This window comes from Plectropomus leopardus, chromosome 11 (genome assembly GCF_008729295.1).
Source record: "Plectropomus leopardus isolate mb chromosome 11, YSFRI_Pleo_2.0, whole genome shotgun sequence".
Taxonomy (NCBI): domain Eukaryota; kingdom Metazoa; phylum Chordata; class Actinopteri; order Perciformes; family Serranidae; genus Plectropomus; species Plectropomus leopardus.
The window spans coordinates 12,365,421-12,386,241 of record NC_056473.1 but is presented as its reverse complement, the minus strand read 5'-3'; the positions used below and the strand labels follow the sequence as shown (position 1 = coordinate 12,386,241).

The 20,821-nt window shown below is 39.0% G+C and overlaps 1 protein-coding gene across 1 annotated transcript in view; it reads left to right on the top strand.

Annotated features, from left to right (window-relative positions):
• Nucleotides 1-20,253, top strand: part of syt12 (synaptotagmin XII) — a 32,767-nt gene extending 12,514 nt beyond the window's left edge. The window contains exons 2-8 of the mRNA XM_042496318.1: nt 4,547-4,607; nt 5,313-5,506; nt 6,643-7,047; nt 13,646-13,861; nt 15,717-15,837; nt 16,862-16,995; nt 18,444-20,253. Coding sequence (XP_042352252.1) covers nt 4,562-4,607; nt 5,313-5,506; nt 6,643-7,047; nt 13,646-13,861; nt 15,717-15,837; nt 16,862-16,995; nt 18,444-18,617 — 1,290 coding nt within the window. The 5' untranslated portion in view covers nt 4,547-4,561 and the 3' untranslated portion in view covers nt 18,618-20,253. The remainder of the gene's footprint in view (nt 1-4,546; nt 4,608-5,312; nt 5,507-6,642; nt 7,048-13,645; nt 13,862-15,716; nt 15,838-16,861; nt 16,996-18,443) is intronic.
• The last annotated feature ends 568 nt before the right edge of the window (nt 20,254-20,821 follow it).

The following is a 20,821-nucleotide window of genomic DNA, read 5'->3' as shown; positions in this document are numbered from 1 at the left end:
ATCCACCTTAAAGGGATAGTTTGGATTTTTTGAAGTGAGGTTGAAGTGAGGTACTTATTCATAGTCAGTGTCGTACCAACAGTAGATGTCAGCCGGCACGCCCCCCATTTTGGAGAGGCAGGAGTACTGACGTGGAAGATAAGCAATGTAGTGCTGCCGCCAGCGGCAGCAGCAAAATGTATTTTGATGGATGATTTCAGATGAGAACTTGGCCTGCCAGAACTGGTCTCCGTGTTATTATACGCCGACAGATGGCCAGACAGCACACGCTGGATCACTTGAGAATGCGGCCAGACAGAACCTGTTGCATCCTTATAAAATGTGGCAGAACAGCGTCAGGTTGAAACGCAACTGGTAACGGGTAATATTAGGAGCACGAGGGGCAATGGATGGGTCCAACAAACCCTGGACTTTTATTTGGTGGTACCATATTTGCTTCCTGTTTTAATGTGATGGAGTTTTTTCCTCCACATTCCCACGCGCCTTCCTCCTCTAATCCTAGCCATCCATGCCAGCATGTGTGTTTGTTGACACCTTGCGTTGGTTGCCATGTTGCTGTTCTTGCCAAAACATAAACACGTGCAGCATAACATCATGGTAGTCGCATTCCTAAATGTCAACAGCAGACACAGAAGGATACCTCGAGTGAAATATGTAGACGTGGAAGTTGGTCGCGGTGTGGCAACATGTTACGACTTGGGATGAGAACGTAATGACCCCCACAATCTCCAGTGGTACTGCTCCGTTTGTATCCATGAGCTGTCAGAAAATATGCACAGATACAGATGAAATGAACAGTACAGAAGTTTCCATCTGTGCTGACTGTTGGCAAGATAAAGGGGTTAAAATATATAGATATTTTACATTTTTAAGTGGCTAAAATAGATTTTTCTGCTGCCTTCCTCCACAGCAGAGCATTGCATAGCTTCTGTTGCAGTCTACTTCTCCATACTGGGGCGTGCCGATTGTCGACCGATGTCTCTGTAGGTAATGCACTGACAATGGATAAGTACCTCACTTTAAAAAACCTTAAATATCATTTAAAGGTTGTAAACTCTAACAATATCTGCTTTTGAATAAACAAAAGTCATCAATGTTAAAAATCACTTCAAATAAACACATTTGGATGATGACGGTTAGTGACGATGAGGTGATACTGACAGGTGATCGACTAATCAAATGACATCCAATTCACCTGCACCAAACTCACAAACAGACTTTACAAAACTGCAGTGAGTTAGTATGAGCCTCCTTTTTTTCAAATGCATTTTAAGGCAAGTTGGATTTCATTGTTAGTATTCCTCCACCTTAAGCCCGCTGAGGCACCAGAGCGCCCACGCTGCCTCATCCTTATTTACTAAATCTGTCTGAAACATGTTTTGCTGTCTCTCTCTTCTTTTTTTCCCATCCTTGATCCTCCTCTTCTTCCTTTTCTTCAGCTTCTCCTGGACCTCCTCTACTCTCATATGTTGCCTTAGGTTGAACCAAGCTTATCTGAGAGATACTGGGCCGAGATGGGGTGGTGGTTGCGCTCACACTTCCCTGACTGCTAGAGATTCCCCATGCTTTGCTAATGGCATATCAGCAGCTGTCAGTGGGCCCTGCACTGCGTCAGCCACTTTAATTGGCCTGCATGGCTGTGGTCTGCAAAGCGCTCAGCAGAATTGAGTCGGCAACCCCCCAACCCCCCTCCAGCCTTTTTCTATATCATTAGTGTAATGCTCCCTTTTCCCCCCGAGCCACCGAGATATGGGGAGATTCCAACAAGCGGGGGAGCGGGAGGGGAGGTTGGGTGGAGGAATGAGTCACACGCCAGCACCCATCGTTTTTTATTTTACAGTTTGCGGAGGAAGAGAGGGGCACAGGGAAATATTGTTCTCTTTTGTCTTTTGAAAAACAGCCCCTGCTGCTTTTTTAAGAAAGAGCCATGAAAGCCAAATTGATTTCTTATTTTAAACTGAATAAACCTAATAGCTGCATGGTCCGACAGTGAATGTGCAATCATTGAGTTCTCCCAGAAGCCCTGTACCATTCATTTCATTTCCTGTTTATCTCAGCAGTATGATTAGAAGCTAATACTATGTCTTTCATGTGTATAATGCATCATCACTGTTACTGTGAAAAGGAAGTCAGTAGTCAGGTGTTTGCTCGTTGAATTTCCCCAGGGCCCCAAATCCACAATTCTGTCTTCAAGAGTCCTTGCAGTTTCAGTCACATTACTGTATATGCTCATGCAGGAAAAGAATACATTTTGGACAAACGAAAATGTGTCTGGAGCACAACATAATGTATTATTATTTGAGATTTTATATATTTATTTGATTGTTTGTGTAGAATATGCCCTTAGTCTTTCCCAAGTCTTTCAACATGAATTTGGGTAAAAATAGTGAGATGAGACAAAAAAAAGCAGCATTAGTCATTCGTTCAAAGACTTAGAACTTGGTGTGTTTAGGTTTTTCTGAACCTCTTGTAGATTTACTGACTTCTTAATGACTGTTGTCTAGTCAAGCAAAGATAGAAGTAATATGATGTTGTCATACACCGACAAAACTTCTTAGCCAGTAGGTTGAAATGGATGATTGAGTGTAAAAAGTGTCAGACTTTGACACTGGACATTACAGACATCCTGTCTTTAACCTGTTGTTGAACTGGTTACATAATGAATTTTCTTCACATCAAGGACTATTTACTGGTCTGCTGCATATGTGAAAAGGTTAAAGAAAGTCTCTTGTGGCTTCAGAGGAAGCCATGCAGTCTAATCAGAGATGTGGGGTTATAAAGAAGTATGCTTACCAGACCTCTGTATCCTGTGCTGTATCTCTGCTGGAGACTGGCGGCTTCCAGGCTACATTAGCTGCTATAGCATTACGCACCTGAATCTCTGACCCAGCTGTAAGGCAGTCGAGTTGCATTGTGGGTAATGTAGGCCCCAGGTTTTGACAGGCAGCAAGAATGTGTGGAATTAAAAAAGACAATATCTCCAATTCTGCTTTTAAACTGTAAATCAAGAATCCAACAAGTGTAATGCTAAAACTGTGAAGTGCTCAACATTTTTTCCTTGAGGGGACAATTCACCCAAAAATTCAACATATTCAACACATTTTTTGTTTTTTTTTTTTGAGAGTTGCAGAGTGTTGTAGCGATGTCTTCCTTCTCTGTAATATAATGGAACTCAAAAAACTAAATGCTCAAACTGCAAAAGAAAAAAAAAACAAAAATTGAAAAACTCAACAGCAATTTCTCTTTTGAGAAATCATGACCCAGTTACTCAAAATAAACCACACATAGTTGTCAGCAGATTCATATAGGAACTTTTTTTCCTCTTAACCAAATGTAGGATGAAAATTGCTGCAGGTAGAGGAAGTGTCACCTAGCACCGCTGAGCTAGCTAATGTTACAGCTTAGCCAAGGAGGACGCCGTAAATGTTTACATCTTATTGTGTTACGAGTAAATGCATGGTATGATATGGTTGGCACATGTAATTTAGTAGAAAGAAGATAGTTCCTACATAAAACTGCTCACAACAAGGTCTGTGGATTATCTTGAGTAACCAGGTCATCATTTATGGAAAGAGACATTGCTGTTGAGTTTTGTATTTGTTGACACTTTTAGTGTTTTATTATACAGTAGAAAAGGCAGACATCACTATGGCTGATTTCTCCAAAAGTCAGCAACTCACACCAAAATGATCTAGACTGATGAATTGCCCTACAGGTAAGAGGAACAATATGTACTTTTTGATTTTGGGGTGAACTGTCCCATTTTTAAACTAACCTACGAGTTGCCTGAACCTAACCCACTGTCAACCAGGAGACACTACTATGTGTACTTATGTGGTATCAACCTGTTAAGAGTATGGTTGGTAAAATGCACCATTTTCTGCAGGTTTTCATTCAAACTAGTCACCTCAGCAGGTGACTTCACTGATGGGTTTTTTCACTTTGATTTGACAGTATACTGCTTATCAGTAGGTGGATTTTTTAGGTGGTATGAAAACTGCTGATTTTTGGGTCTCTTTTGGCCACTCTGTGCAGGGGGCCCAAAGCAAAAATGTAGCCCTGATGTCCTTTGCTATGCATGCATGTTATTGTGCATACAACCTGTTCTGTTCATGTATCTGAAGCAGCAGTGGATGTCAGGAGTTGTTACTTTCCCATGGTACATTTTGCCGTGTGGCCCAAAGCGGGTTAAATTGGCCACATGTACTGTGATTCATGCTGATAGCAAAAGAAAAAAAGAGATGTTTTAAGGAGTTTTTAAAAATGTTTCTTGTACTATGCATAAAAAGCTTATGTAATTCCACTCTGCAAATAGAATTAGTTTTTCCGTAAGTGGAATATTTAATATATTTTAGAAGAACAATAACCCAATTTTATTCGGGATTATGAACAAAAATGCAATTTCAATAAATGTTGTGGTTTTTCTTATAGTTTGTCCCCAGACCAAGTCTGGCAGCAGCCCCAAATGTGTCAGACTTTACTCTGTTATGGTCTCTGACATAAAAAGCCACTTGAAGAGATTATTGTTTGGATGTTTTTTTTCCAGGCTGGCTGCAGCACCATGTCCTCCGCTCAAAGTGGGGATATATCAGGCTACCATCTGAGCGGTGAGTGGACAGTTCCAGCATATTCCCTTGCTGATTTTTTTCTGCATGATCGTCTTTGTGAGTGTGTGTATCTTTTTTTTTTTTGTCCGTCATTTTGCATTTGTGCGTCTGATCTCAGGTGTATTTGACAGCTGCTGTCACATTTTTACGCAAGCTTTACAGTTTCTCTGGCCTCATCTCCCGCTGAACACAGTCAATGCTACAACACATTATGACTGACCCAATAATTGTCTTATCTCTTGTGTTAAAAAGTAGAGATAAAGCTGTCAAAGTCCTCCCACAGGAGCAATTCATCTTGAGAGAGCCAGCTTGGCATAGGCTCGTAATCCCTCTCGAAAATGCAACATGAATGACGTTTTATTCAGAGAGGCGTTTCAGTTTGTCTGTCATTTTGTCCAGAACTGTTGTCTGATTTACATTATGCATCCTGAACGATTCCAAAGTCATCTCAATGCTGAGAGCTAAATGACAAGGCCTGCAACAGTGGCTGACTGTGCTCAGTGATAGCTTGTTAAGACTCCTGCTGGTCTCAAAATAAAAAAAACCTCACTAAACTTTCTGTCCTGGGTTTCTCCCAACTCTGCACTTCCACCGGTAATCAAACCTCCCCATCAGATATAAAATACAGGCAGTTATGAGGACAAACTTTACGCTACCATTGATGAAATGAAGTGAGGACAACTTGTTTTTTTGTTTCTGTTTCAGTGGTGCGTAACCCGCCCGGCTGGGAGGTGGGGATCTACCTGGTGGGCTTCTTTGTTCTGCTGGGTGTGGCCGGACTCAACATCTGGAAGTTGTGGAAATCTGGCACCTTCCCTGCACCGTCCCCTTTCCCCAACTTTGACTATCGATATCTTCAAGAAAAATATGGAACCTCCTTCTCAGAAGTCAGACAAAAGGTACATTTACACCAGAATCAAGCTATATGAATTGTACAAAAAGACAAGGATGGGAGAGGTTTTGTAAAGTTAGTGGCAAAATCAACCAGCTTCTTTGCTTGGGGCATGAGATGAGCAATCATGTGGCACAGATCATCAAGAGCTGGGTTTTTTTCCGAGGGAAGAAGGCAGCAGTTGAATCAAAGGCAAAGTTTTGTTGTTGTTTTTTTTTTTAATTCATAGCTTTTAGTTTCTACCTCAGAGTCTTGGGCCTCAATGGCACATGATTGACTATCTCTACTTTAAAAAATAATTTTATGTTCCGTTGAATTGGGAGAGGAAACTTTTTTTCTCCTTTGCCTCTGGTGAACAAAGATTTCAAAATCGAAGAACATATTTTATCAATTGAAGTCATACACAACTACACTGGACAACAGCAAAATGTTATCAAAACGTCTGTTGATAAACGCTCACATAACCTGTGCAATATTATCCAAGTCTCATTTATTCGGTCGTATCCTCAGTACTTACCAGAAATACAGCCATTTCTGATGGAGAACTGAAATGAAAGTAAAACTTATCAATGCTCTCTTTAAAGCCAGACTTCACAGTCAAAAACATACTTTAATTTTACATCTCTAAATATGGGAGTTGCTGGTCCACCAGTGCCTTGATTGGTTGTTTGTGTTGTTGTGTGAATTTGGTGAACCCGAATTAATTCTTCATTTTAAAGTTAAGGGAGGTAAAATTACTGTTTTCTCTATGGAGTCTGTTTTTGAAGGGGTCACAGAAAAGTTGGGAAGTACTGAGCACACAACTGGATAAATGAGACTTTGATTATACTGCATGAGTTCTGTGAGAGTAACTAAAAGGATGCTTTGATATAATTTAAATGATCTTAAACGAGGACCTCTGTGATCTCAATTCATCAAGAATTGCTCTGTTTGGATTGTTTTTTCACCATGGAGGCATGTAAGAAAAAAACAAAATTTTCTTCATGAATTGAATGTAATATGGGGTGAGTAACTGTTATCCACTAAATCTCAACTTTCAAAACTACAAGTTCTTCTTGTAGTTGCAAACAGTTCTTTGTGAGTTATTTTTCATCTCAGTCCTTATAAAAAATATTTCATCCTTTCTTTAACTCCTCCTTGAAGAGAGTGGCTGCCAACAACCACCGGCGGACCTCAACCACCTCCAGCCGTAAACCCAGCCTGGCCCTCGGTGACACCCCTGATGGTTTCAGGGACCTGGGCCACCTGGAGCTGATGAGCAGGGAGCTGGACCCAACCGGCATGGCTCAGCTTAATCGATCCATCTCCACCGACTCGCTCAGCTCCATCTCCTCCATCGCTAACAACTTTGGCCATGACTTCACGGTCGGCCAGCTGGAGATCACGCTCGAGTTTGAGCCGTCCAGGCATCCGGGCCAGGGGACGGGAATGCTCCACATCACTCTTCACCAGGGCAAAGACCTGCTGGAGAGGGAGGAGGGAGACTTCCCCGGCTGCTTCATCAGAGTCTCCCTGGGGCCAGAGGAGATCAATGTGGGAGTCACAAGGGTAAGAAAGCTGTTGTCTTTTTGTCATTATGCTGTATGTGTATGTTTGTCTTCAAATAATAAGGAAAAAGCACTGGAGTGATAAACAGTGGTTCTCCTCAGTAAGCAGAGACTGGCATTGAGCGTGAAAGCTTGACCATCTCATGGTCTGATCCTGATGGCGTTTTTCATTTTAGCTCAGACGTATTTCACGTTTCTCTTGCTGAGGCTGCAATTGGTGGACACTGTATCTGTGAATAGTAAAGAGATAGGGTTTAGAGTTAGGAAATGAGTCACTTAAAGGTATCCTGCAGAGTTTTTGGTCACTAGTAGGGCTATTGAGCAGTGCTTTTAAGACTGGGTTCCAGAGGACGTACGTGCGTGCCCATGCACATGAAGCAGTACACATTCCTGCCAATAGAGTGCTGCAGGGATGACTATTTTCAGGAAACATCACCTTACTTCCCTCAACAAAAGCCTACGGGATTATTCCGTTGGATTTTGGATTACTGTGTAAAATAAGCTCTGTGGCAGTAATAGTTATAGCAAGTAATGGCAATAGTTTTTGACAATTAAATGTTTTGTTCAGCTAGATAATCTTCAAATATGAACGCCACTGTCATGATTCTTGAAGCGGAAATGGAATTGCCAGAAGGAAAAAATCTAACGCTAGCTTACAAACACACTACACCATGGTTGCATTACTTTAATATCACCACCACTAAGCTTCCAAATTGTAATTTGATTTTGTGCACTTACATCTTCTATCTAAGCCTCTCCTCTTAGCATGACCTAATGTAGCTAGTGGTGATGGCTGTGTCAATTAGTAACGTTTGTGGCAGAATAGTTTGCAAGTTAGGGTTAGGGCAAGTGCAAACACAACAAGGCTGTAAAGGCATAGAAATGAGTAGATGAGTTTTCAGCGTGATGACTTTCCTTGTCCCTGATAACCTCTGTAGCCTAATTTAGCTGCTTGTTTGCAGCTACCATTTTTGAAGACGCATAAAGAACAGGGTATTTACAAACTTATTTTATGTTGTACAACCAAATGTGTTAACAACAGGCCTTATTTCAGGCATCTAACCTAAAACCCATCAATAAAAACAAACACTGACTTGGAGACAAGGGAACTTTCTGCAAGTGAAATGTTAACTCAGCACTTTATGGTGTGACATTATTCCACTGTCTCAGGAATCTGACCAAAAACCAGGAAAAAGGCAGAGAAGAAGAGGACTGCTAGAAAATTAACACTGCTTTATAAAAAAGCTTTCAAATAATCAGCTTTCAAATGTTATAGATGGAAAAAATACAAACACTCTTGTTCATAATCATTCAGTTGAGATGTTTCAGTCTTGACTAAAGTGTTGGACCGACCAAGCCACACCGCCATCATGGCTCAAAACAGACATTGCGGGGCCAGATTGGTTGTTCTGTCAGAACTGACAGAACAAGTACCCCGCCCACAGAACGAACCCCGTTCAGGGACCCTCTTGCTGTGAGGCAACAGTGCTAACCACAACACCACTGTGCCGCCCCTATCAAACATGATCGTTAAAAAAAATTAGAGAATAATTGAAATTCCTCGTGAGTGACTTTCAGCATAACTGTCAGTAGACTAAGAAAGAAAAAGAAAGAAAGAAAAAAAACAGTTTCTCAGATGGTTAATTAGCAGTTAAGCCGTGACGACTGGGCAAAGGACTGGGGATAAAAGTGTCTCTTGACATTGAGAGGGTGCAGTGAGGCTGTAGCGGCTGAAGCTCTCTTGCTCAGGGGGCAGCTTTGGCTTGCTTGAACTGTGTTGAAGATTGTAGCCCTGGCTGAATTTTAGACAGTGAATTTGAGACAGTGATCCGTCCCGCGGGGTGAGAGGCTTGATCCTGCAGCCTGACAAGCCAATCTTTTCCTGTCTGACGGAAGAGCCCATTTCATTTAGTTGAGTGGTGAGTCCTTTGGGAGCTGGATGCAGTCAGAGAGGTTCATTTCACATCCTTTACCTTCATTAGGAGGAGATGTGATTGACTTTTAGTCAGTGAGAAATGTAACTTGTGTTTACTTGCAAGTTAGGTTATAATGATAATTACTTTTTTTACATTGAGATATGTAATGATCTTTACTATGAGAAGCGATTCCTTTTCTGGTCGGTTTAAAGTGTTTATGATGATACTGCAAGTCACAATATAATAAAGGTGAGCGGAGATAGGGTTGGGTGATATGGCAACACATGTACTTTGTGACAGTGTAGACTTTAATATCCTGTCAGTTCCTTTAGGGAAATCTCTGGAAATCAATGATGAGATATTTCAGAAGATATTTCATTTAATAGATAGTTCTTTTTGATTATTCACACATTCACTATTATTATTCACTATATTATAGAGCAAGATACAACAAGAAGTGATAAAAAAGTTAAGTAAAATAGTGCCCTACACTTCAAAGCAATATAAATAATATGTATTAATTATAAACTAGAGCCAAGAGGCCTTTAATACAAAGTTGTCATTGGCAGAGATTTTAAGTTCCTTATCAAAGAAAGATATTTTGACCCGAGGTGATATATGATGGTATGTTGGCACAGTTAATTTCAAATGTCAGTGTTAACTGAGGATAAAAGTGCATATTTTCATGCATTAACAAAGTATACAAAATAGTTCTTTTATACTTTTAGAGATATATCAAAAATGACATTTTAACTCACGAGCTCACGATTCAAAAATGAATCTCATCCTACGATGTTTAAACTAGACACTTAGAGCTCCCCTATAACAGACAGTTATATTTTTTGAAGATTGCACTCAGATTTTTTAAAATTATTTTTAGTTTATGAAGTTATTCTTATATATCGGGACTCTCCATTTATTCGCTCTGTAATTTACTACAATTTAAAAAAAAATACCAATCCAACTTCCCTACCTTTAGAATTACACACACTGACTCATGCAATTTCCCCTGTTTCTTCTTTTTGATGAATCGTTGTTGTTTTTTTTTTTGAAGATGATTTTTTAGGCTTCTACCTTTATTGTGATAGGACAGTACAAGTCTGAAAGGGAGAGAGGGAGAGAGGGGAAGACATGCAGCAAAGGGCCGAGGCCAGAACCAACTGTACCAGCTCTACCAACGGAGCTACTGGGCGCACCAGAATCATTGTTTTTTTTTGTGCAAGTGCAAAGGACATGTCCCCTGTGTTCCCCCACTGTAAATTACACCCCTGCTTACTATTACGATCTAGAAAAACCATATCTATTAAGTTAAACATTTTATCTTAGTGTCTAATAATAATAATAATCTAATTGACTTGCGATGAGTATTTCTTTTACTAATCATATTTTCTTTTTCCTAGAAGAGATGTGATTGTCTTCATTGTTACTTTTTCCTTGAATTCTCCACTTAAACAATTTTATAGAAAGCTTGAATCTAATTTGAAATGACCATTCGGACAGGAAGAGAACAGGGCTACATTCCTCCATCTGCTACACCTGCCACTCGCCTTCTGCTCTTCGTGAGACTTTGCCAGAAAATGCACTAATTCCTGCCTGGCTGTGAGTCATCAGCATCTCGCCTCATGTGAATGTGGCTGTGTGCAGTTTGTGCAGGCTGATGGGGATGACATAGAACTCACCACGGTTCCCTTCACTTGAGCATGTTGTGTTATATTAATGCGTTCAGGCTGGGTGTAATGATAATGGGAGCAGTGCCTTTAGTGGCTCCCTCTTTAATGTCGAGGAGTGTTGAAGACCAAAGAAATGCTGACATCAGCTCCTCTCGCACTAATGGTCAAGCCAGCCCCTCTCTCTCCTGTGCTTTCTCTCGTTTGCTTTCTTCTCCAGCATTTCTTTTTTGTCACTGTTTTTGGTTTCACCCATCACCTGTCTATCACTTCCTTTTTCATCCCATTTCCCCCCCCCATCCCTTTTTCTCCCCAGTTATTTGATTGTTGCTTTTGTTTTGGCTTTAATAATGTGCATGCCACTCTTCTCTTATTCTTCTCTCTCTGTCTGCTGTAGCACACACACACACACACACACACACACACACACACACACACACACACACGCCTCTCTTTGAGCTTTTATTGCCTCATTTTCACCGCACGCATCGCAATTGTTATCCCCCTTAGCGATAAGCCTAACAGTGCAGACAGACATATTGTGGAAGAAGTGTAAGTCTGTGTGCTCGGGTGCCGGCACAGAGATACTGTCTGCTTTGGATGCTTTATATCTTTCTGTACATATTTGCACAACGGCAGCCAGGCCTTTTTCTGGATTCTGTAGGTGTTGGATGTATTATTGTGGTGCTATTCAGCTGGTAGATATGAGGCTCAGTCCAAGGTCGGCCTTACAGGCTGATCTGCAGACCCTGTGCTCTGAATTCACAATCCTTTCATTGTACAGTGAGTTGTTTAACTAAAAACAACTCCTGCCGACCATGACGCATACTTTCATTTTATTCTGCTTCACTGTATTTGTTAGCAGAAATATTCCTATTGTTTTTCACACCTCAAGAACAACCAGTGGTGTGAAAAGGGGCTATTATTAAATCCTCTCCTCCTCATTTACTAGTTGCCTGGTAACTTCCAACCGCTAAACCCTCAATTCAGCACTAGCATCTGATGGCCTGAAATTAGCATTAGCCAGTAGCCACACAGCCGCTGCTGGCCACTGTGCCTTTGCCTGAAAAAATGCTGGCATTTTATGATTCTACAAACAATGGATAAGTTACATTTGGATGTTATTTTGTAGCAGATATATCAAAACCTTGTTTTGCAGCACAATCCCCACTGGATAAACAATGGTGTCACTGTAAAATACAACCACTTTTCAAGCCACCATCCAGATAGGAAACAAAGCAATGTCTATAAAAAACAGCAGGTTTTGTGGCAAAACCAAGCAGCCATGGGTCATTAAAAAACACCCATATTTGGGGCTGAAAAAACACTGGAAACACAGTGATCACTAAAAAAAACACCTGCATTTTGTGCCTTAAAAGCCTCAAATGACCACCAAAAAACAAACGGTTATGTTTGTTTGTCTGATGGTTGGCAGCTTGGTAGTTGAAATCTCTGTAAAAAAAAAACTATCCCTTTAGTGGCACTATTCCTACTGGAAAAACAGCATTGAGTAGCGAAAAAAACAAGCACTCTTGGGGTCTCAAAAGGTGCTGGGAAAACAGCCACAGGTCACGAAAAAAAACAGCCATGTTTTGTGCTTAAAAAGCTGCAGGAAACACCGCAATGACTTGGCAAAAAACTACTGGTTATGTTGTTTGTTGGTCTCCAACAGTGGTCTGCAGATTGGCAGGGGATGTCTCTTTAAAGTAAAAACCCCTTTTTGTGGCACTATCCCCGCTGAAAAACAACAGCAACAGATCGCCAAAAACCACCCATGTTTGGGGTCTGAAAAGCCACTGAAAAATGTGTCGCTAAAAAGTAACTTGTTTTGATATTTGTTGGTCTCAGACAGTGGTAGCTCAACAGGCGTCCTGCCTAGGTCCTGCCAAAAAAAAAAAACCTGCACAAAATGCCAAAAATGTGAATGCACTTGTACCCAGAAAAATATCTAGTCGCAGTCAAGTGAAAGAAATGTGTTTGGAAATGTGACATAGTGCAAATAGCAGTGTGACCCCCTTGCCTGTAATTTACTACATAATCTCAACAATGCAGACCCGAAATATTTATTGTAAAAACTGTAAAGATGTAATTTCCCCTCTGCAGTCTCTTCTACATTATGTCAGACATTCTTCTGGTAAACCACATTTAACCACATATTTAGCTTGTTGTTGCTCCTCATAGTGAGCTCTGTTCAGTTTTATGGCCTCACTGTCTGCCTCATTTACTAAGATAATTCTGGTTTTATTTGCAATGATTTTGAGATATTAGATTAAATTAGTTTATATTTAATGAGATTTGATTAGATTAGATTGAACTTTATTGTCTGTGTGCACAATATGCAGCAGTAAAACAAACTGCAGTTTGGCATCTAACCAAAAAGTACAAACAGTACCATAAAGTGCATATTAATTCATACAAATATAATTGAAAAATGGAAACACAACCAACAATAAGACAATATGTACAGTTTTAGAAGTTAAAAGATATTTGCCTCTAAGGGCTACACCCTGATACCTCGAAGCCTATGTGGACCAGAACTTTTGGCAATTTAATGAGACATAATCATCATTTAATAAATAAAAAGTAAAAAAGTAAAAAGTAAGTACAATTTTGTGCTTGATAGCCTGACTCTTAAATGGTATGAAAGAGGGAGGAGGATGAAGATACCAACAGATGTTACAGCCTACATCTTTTCTTGTAAAGTTAACTTATTGCCTGATTCTTGTGATTTATCTCACAATCATTGCAAGCAACAATGTTTGTGTGGGTGTTTTTATTACCTCTGTATGTTTTGTGCCAAAGTCATAAGAATCATTTTACTTTCATTTACAACTTACTTAAAGCTGACACACAGCTAAATTATCTGGGAGGTAAATTTTTACTATTGTAAATTCCTACATTTCAAATCTTGCTCTTCTTGCTCTCTTATTTGCTGCTGCAACAAAAACAATTTCCCTCGAGGGATTAATAAAGTATTTCTATTCTATTCTATTCTATTCTATTCCACCTCTCATAGGTCCAGACAAATGCATTCACAGTGATTTTTGATGAGCACTTCTCCGTCCCCATGGATTCATCCTTGCTGGAGGAGTACAGCCTGCGCTGTGCGGCTTTTGGCATTGATGCTGACGAGAGAAACATCAGCGCAGGGATAGCAGATCTCAAGCTGTCAGACCTGGACCTGACCATTAGACCATTCAACGCCTGGCTCTACCTTCAAGATATTAATAAGGTGAGTTACAATGCAGTATGTGTCAAAGGGTACAATTTGATAATGCAATACAGAAACAAAATGCCAGATTTTAGGCACATTTACAGTATGATGCGAGCTGCTCTTTACATTGAAGTATCTAAATACTGTGTAAGAAAGCCTGGTGGTGTCTGAGAGCCTCTGCTGGATGTTCAGCGAAACTACACATCATAGTCATTAAAAATTCCTTGCTAAATGTAACTGATAACAGATAATCTGATCCCAGAGTTTCATTTGTCACAACCATACTGTTGCTTTGTGCTACTTATTGTACACTCTCACTGGTAAAAAAAATCCAACCATGGGTTAAAGCTTTAGTTTGTAATTAATAAAAATTAAAAAAAATCTGGAATCTGGTTATACATTCACACAGTAATACATAAAACAGATAATTTGTGAAGAAAATCATGTTCTTCTGCCTCCTCGTACTGCTTCAAAAGGCATTCATCCACTGTGCCGCAATGAAAACAACCAATCAGAGCTGAGGGGTCTGTGACGCAGCTGTCAATCATGTCAGTCACAGCCTGTAAACTGTGGTCAAACCAGGCAGTGCTGATCAAATGTGACAGAAAGTGTCAGAAATATATTTTTGTGTACTGTTAAGCCATAAAATTGGGAAGCTTGTGACCTGACAGGTGGGCGGTGCTTGGTTTTTCAGCTTGACTGTTTTGAACATGGCTGCAGAGTCATAAACACTCTTATTTTACATCTGAAAGGTACACTCAAATACATTTCTGAAAGGATTTAAGGCAAGAAATAGACAATGCAGTAGCAGAATCTTAATTCATAGGTGATTAGCACTGCCTAGTTTGACGGTTTGCTCGCAGTTTATAATCAATGATTGACAGCTGCGTTATAGAGACTGCTTGGCTCTGACTGTTTGTCTGTCTCATGTACTTCTGTCAGTATATAGTAACAGTTTCATAATATATGTCAATTTTTTTTAAACACAGTTACCAACTCTAGCTTTAATTTGACCATAGGCAAACTTGAATGATTATTAAATTTGCTATCAACTTTTCATCTCTTCATCAACCTGATTAAACAAAATGACTCTTGTAATCTGACTCACAGTATCTATAACAGCAATATTCATGGCTGTGCAGCCTAAAATGTGCCAATGGAATAGGTTAATTAAACTTACTGTGTTTAATTCTAATCAGTTAACACATCAAGCTGTTTTGGAAAGCAATTATAACTTGATTCATTAAATTTGCATTAAAAATATGAACAATATAATAAAACAATAGATCAGGAAGATAATGAAATGAAGATTTTTTTTAATTCTATTTCCATTTTCTTAATGATAATGGCAAACTAATAATTAAATAACAAAATGCAGTTGCAGTTTTTTTAAGGCTTAAGTTATAGAGATTTGTTCTGTCTATCAAACAAGACATTAACATCATCCCAAGGTACAAATAGTGTTTTTAAGCCCATATGAGACAGACCACCTGTAGAGGTCTTAGTTCACAGTTCAAGGCCAGGTAGACTATTCACATAGTTTATTAATGGGTCCTAAGTTTTAATGAAATATCTTGATGAAGCCATTGGTGGTGCATCTGATTTTTTTCTCCAGCTTGATCTTCTGTATCACATCTTTGGCTTTGTGATGGAGGGGTATCATCCCTCCCTTTAAACATCATTGAGCAGCGAGCTTATAGAGAGGGAAAAACAATGATCTTTAAGTGAGTGGGGAGATAGGAATCGTATGGAACTGAGAAGATGCCAAAAATTGGGAGAAGGCTGCAATTGAGAAACCTTGAAAACAGTTTAAGAGAGAAGTTTAACACTGGCACATGACATGTTATATTTAATGTCTGGTGCAACTCTGCAGGCTGTGGACGCGGTTGGAGAGATCCTGTTGTCTCTCAGCTATTTGCCGACAGCAGAGCGCCTCACAGTGGTAGTGGCCAAGTGCAAGAACCTGGTGTGGACCAACAGCAAGAACACTGCAGGTCAGGAACAATTGTTTGTTTGCTGTTTGTGTTTTATTTGTAAATGTGTGTGAATAGAAGTTACCTGAGTGTCTTTTCTGATTGACTGATTGATTGAAATCTTTATTTCAAACATGTAAACATGTAAAAGAGTAAGTAAACAAACAGAAGACAACAAAACAAGGAAAGCAAAATAGCAACTACAAACGAGTATAATACCACAAAATTAGAAAAAAATATAAATTAATAATATAAATATCAGAAAAGTACCAAAAAAAACCCAAAACAAACAAACATCAAAAAATAATAATAGTGATGCATTTGGCAGTTTTGATTTCACATTTCCAAAAAAGAGTGGGCTGAAGTAAAAAATGCATTTAATCCCACCCCTTCTTCATTAGTCAGTATAACTTCATTAATTATCCAGCTTCCTTATAGATATACTCTCATATCAATTATTACTTAAACTAATCTAAATATCTAAATTAGTTATCAAATCAATTAGTTAACAATGCAGTTAGTTACCAATTCTATATGTCTTGTAAAGTTAAAGTTTACTACTAATAGTATGTAGTAGTAGTAGTAGTAGTAGTATGTAGTACTGTCAATATGACTATAACACTTTGTACATATAAATCTCTGTGCCTTTTAATTTATACAGAAATTTTCATTATCACTCATATCCTGTGAGTGAACACAACACTTAGTGACTCAGTAATAACACACTCTTAATGTCAACTCCTAGAGGACACATTTATTCATACCCAGCCAGGCAGATGGGACTTAAATGACTTGTTCATCACATTAAATGTCCAGATAAGTGCCACACTAACATTGTACTGATAAAGGTCACCCAATGAAACACTGTCATTATCATCCACAGAGCTAATTGTGTGCAAAAGACTGTGCCTCTAATTAATTACTTTTTAATGAGGAGTTTATTACATGCTCTGTGTGCGGGGCTGTCTATGTTTGTACATGTGTAGCTTGGGTTTTAGAGGCTTAAAATGTGGCTGTAATCTTCTTTGTGCCTTCTCGTCATTAGATCCGTTTGTCAAAGTGTATCTCTTGCAAGACGGCAGGAAGATCAGTAAGAAGAAGACTTCCACCAAAAGGGACGACACGAACCCCATCTTTAATGAAGCCATGATCTTCTCTGTGCCGTCCATCGTCCTGCAGGTGACACTTTAGACTGTGGCACTAAGCTAGTCCTGGATGATGAAACTTTGCAACAAAAACAGAATAATAAACTAGCATGGGCAATAGTAATTCTAACATCAGTGCTTGAATTATTTAAGCAAATAAAACATGAACAGTTGTGTATACAAGTATGCACATGCAGCTGACATATATAACATGTCAATGGATGTTAAGTGGAATTAACATTTCATTATCATTTTTATACTGGTAAAATGAGTTTGCCATGTACTTAATTTTAAATAGTTATGACTGTCATATTCATGGTTCTCGGGTCTTATTTTATTGTGTATGTATTTATATGTACATTTTTATAATTTTTTCAGCATATGTGCTAATTGCTCTTTTGAAAAAAGATGATGACATAACTCAAGAGAAATAAATAATGTTTAAATAGGATAATAATAAAATATATCAATAGAATAACACAGAATTTAGTATGGTTGCAGAAAAAGCAATAACACAGACGCTTTGCTGTGAAATACGTTTTATTTTTTATTCGTACTTACAAAGTATGTCGGCCTATGTTATATGCAGTATGCACACAATCAGCGCATACTACTTCGTCATACATTGACGCATGACTTTTGACCCTTTTTCTTATATACCATTTCCCTGGAGATAAAAAAAAATGCCATTTGCCAAACTCGCCAGGGACAGAAGTCGACCTATAAAGCACTGCTGTTGCTCCTTTGTAATGTATGTAGTTTTAACTTTCAAGTAATAATTGCATATATTAGTAGATCTAACATACAGTTTGTATTATATTCACAAATGATAAATGCCATATGTATTTCTTTGTCGTTTTTTATTTTATAGTTATGTATGTCTTTGTGTTGTTGGTAATCCATGTGATTTTTTTGCTGACTTTAACAAATAATACTCCTGTTTTTACTTTTTGACTGGTCATTAGTGACTTGAATGTCAGTCATCGGTCATTGCGGCGTCTGACAGCTGTCAACATGCTGATAAGCTGTCATTGGTCTTTGGCCCAGTCAATGTGACGTATCTCCTGCATCGCAGAGGATTGTGGATCAGAATTGCCAGAAATGCATAGTGGCAGGCATACTGCAAAATGAGAGCGGTTACAGTCGAACATCCTGGAACTTTGGGCATACTGCATTTGACATGTAATTTACTGGGACATATTTGATCTTTTTTTGCATACTTTTTTTTTTCGCATTTTGTAAGCACAAAGTAACTGCTCTTACACTTCTGGCTATTTTCAAAATGAACCAAGCAGTAATAAAATTCAGTGTGAGTAAAAGATGATGGGGTTAAAATGTCAGAAACCATAAAAAAAAGCAAATGCTATTATTACACATGCCCACTTAGCTGATTTCTTAAAGATCTGGATGAGCCCTGCTGTAAAAAAGATGCTGAGTCATTCCTACACAGCAGGTTGTGTAACTCTGTAACACTGTTTGCAGGAACTCTCCCTGAGGGTGACAGTGGCAGAGGCCACAGACGACGGCCGGGGCGAGAACCTGGGTCACGTGATCATCGGCCCTGAAGCCAGCGGGATGGGGATCACCCACTGGAACCAGATGCTGGCCACTCTGAGGAAACCCGTGTCCATGTGGCACCCTCTGCGCAGGATCTAGCCCTCTTTGCCCTCATGCATACCGACCTGTTTCAAGTAAAACACTTGCTTCTTCACTTTCCTTTCACCTCTTCCCTTATTTGGTGCCATGCTCAAATCTGTTTTAACTAAGAGTTTTTGGCCCACAGGAGGATACTGTGTGGGCTATGGGTTGTTCTGCTGGTGAGTAACAAATTAACAACACCTTATCTTCATGTATGGGAGAGGAATCTGAAAAGCCAGTGTTTGACTCTGAACGGGTTGTTTTAATTGATCCTTGGATACACTTAAATCCTGTATTTAGTATTTGGCTTCATTCTGGCTTGGGTGCATTATGCGTGAGGGTGGAAGGAGCAACACATATGCCAAATTACCCAAATTACACTCTGAAAGTAACAGATGAGTTTTAAAATGGTGTGCATCCTGTATCCTTACCTTGTTCCACTGGCTTGAGAATTGTGCTGAATCCTGATACTCCAGAAGAGGATACATGAATATGTGGATACCTTTTCCCTTCTCAGAATTTAGGGGTGCATAATGTGTAATTGCTGAAAGAACAGCATATATGCCAAATTACCCAAATTACTCACTAAAGTAACTGAGTTTTCAAATGGCGTGCACCCTACATCCTTACCTTCTCTCCTTGGCTTGGAAATTGTGCTGAATCCCAAATCTCCACAGTGGCAAAGAAAACATGATTATGTGGAAACTTTTTCCCTTCTTAAAAGTCTGGGGTGCATTATATGTAAAGGTGGAAGAGGCAGTGCATATGCCAAATTACCCAAATAACACACTGAAAATCATTGATCAGTTTGAAATAATGTTAATCCTCTGTCCTTGTGTTGGCAAAACAAACAAAACAAAAAGAACCCAGACTAGGCAGGCGTAATCCCCTCTCTGCATGGTGCCTACTCTGGTTGTAGCCTGTTCTAGCTGTCTAGAGAATGACCGACTGGACGGAGAGGTGAAATCGCTTCTCTTTCAGGAAAACACTCATTTGTCTTTTCAAACCAGTCATTGATTGCGCCTTCTTGATTGATTTCGTAGCGGTCTCAAAGCTGATTGAGTAAGCTCTATTGGATTTGCTTGTGTGATTTGTTAACAGTGAGAGCGACAAATAATAGAGATTTAAGTATTTATTGTGCTTTTGAAAAGAAAAAATCCAGGTACTCTTATCCAGGTGAAATAATTGTAATTTGTAGCAGTTGTTAACAGGGTGGCCAAATCAGATGTAATCAGCATATAAATATCATATTACATTGTTCTATTTTTACCATGATTAATGCAATACAAGTTGCATAAGCATATTTAATAGTGTAAATAGTGTACTACAGCATTCTTGTCATTGTCATTTTTCTCTCTAAATTCTGGGTGCAAATTATGTTTTTCATAGTAATACACTTTAATAAACATCAAACTCCAACTTCATTTATATAACACTATATTTAACACCCATATTGTTGCTGATCAATGAAATATTATCAAAACACCTCTGGGAATTTAACTTGTGATGTAAAGTATACTAACCCCTTTAAATGGGTTTACAGTTCCTTTTGTCTTAGAGGAAACACCTTGATATTCTGAATTAATCTGTAGTTGTTTATCACCAGACACTTGTCACACTCATTTTAGCTTTTGTCATTAAGATACCTGCAAACTTTTTGTTAGCACTGAGGGCCTTTCTAGTTGAAACCAATAGTACCTACTGCTAAAAAAAATTAAAGTTAAAATGAAGACAGTGTGACAGGGGTCTTAGAAAAGTCAGAATGTCAAGGTGGCTTTTTACGTCTGAGATATTCTCTACAACATTGTGCAATAGTGCTGTTTAGTTGTAACTTTTTGAATGTGAATTATCATGTGAAATATCTGCTAACTCAAGAATCATCAGCCTTTTGCACTGTTGTGATTTTCATTTCAATCAAGCAGGACCTAGAACACATTTTTGGTCACGTTCTGATTGCATTCCTCACCTCACTTTGAAAATCAATCCAAAAATAACACACCTGTGGTCACATAATAGACAATATTTCCTACTGTGCCAAATAATGAAGCAATATTTTCATTTACAATCAGCATTTGCAATCAGTTCAACAAAGCTGTAGCCTACATTTGACCATGCATGGAGTTATTTAGCACTTGATGTGAATGTGCCTCAAGAATACAGTGTATTGTGTGAATGCTGTTTGAAATAAAAGCAATTCAACAGTAACTGTCTGACCGCATGTT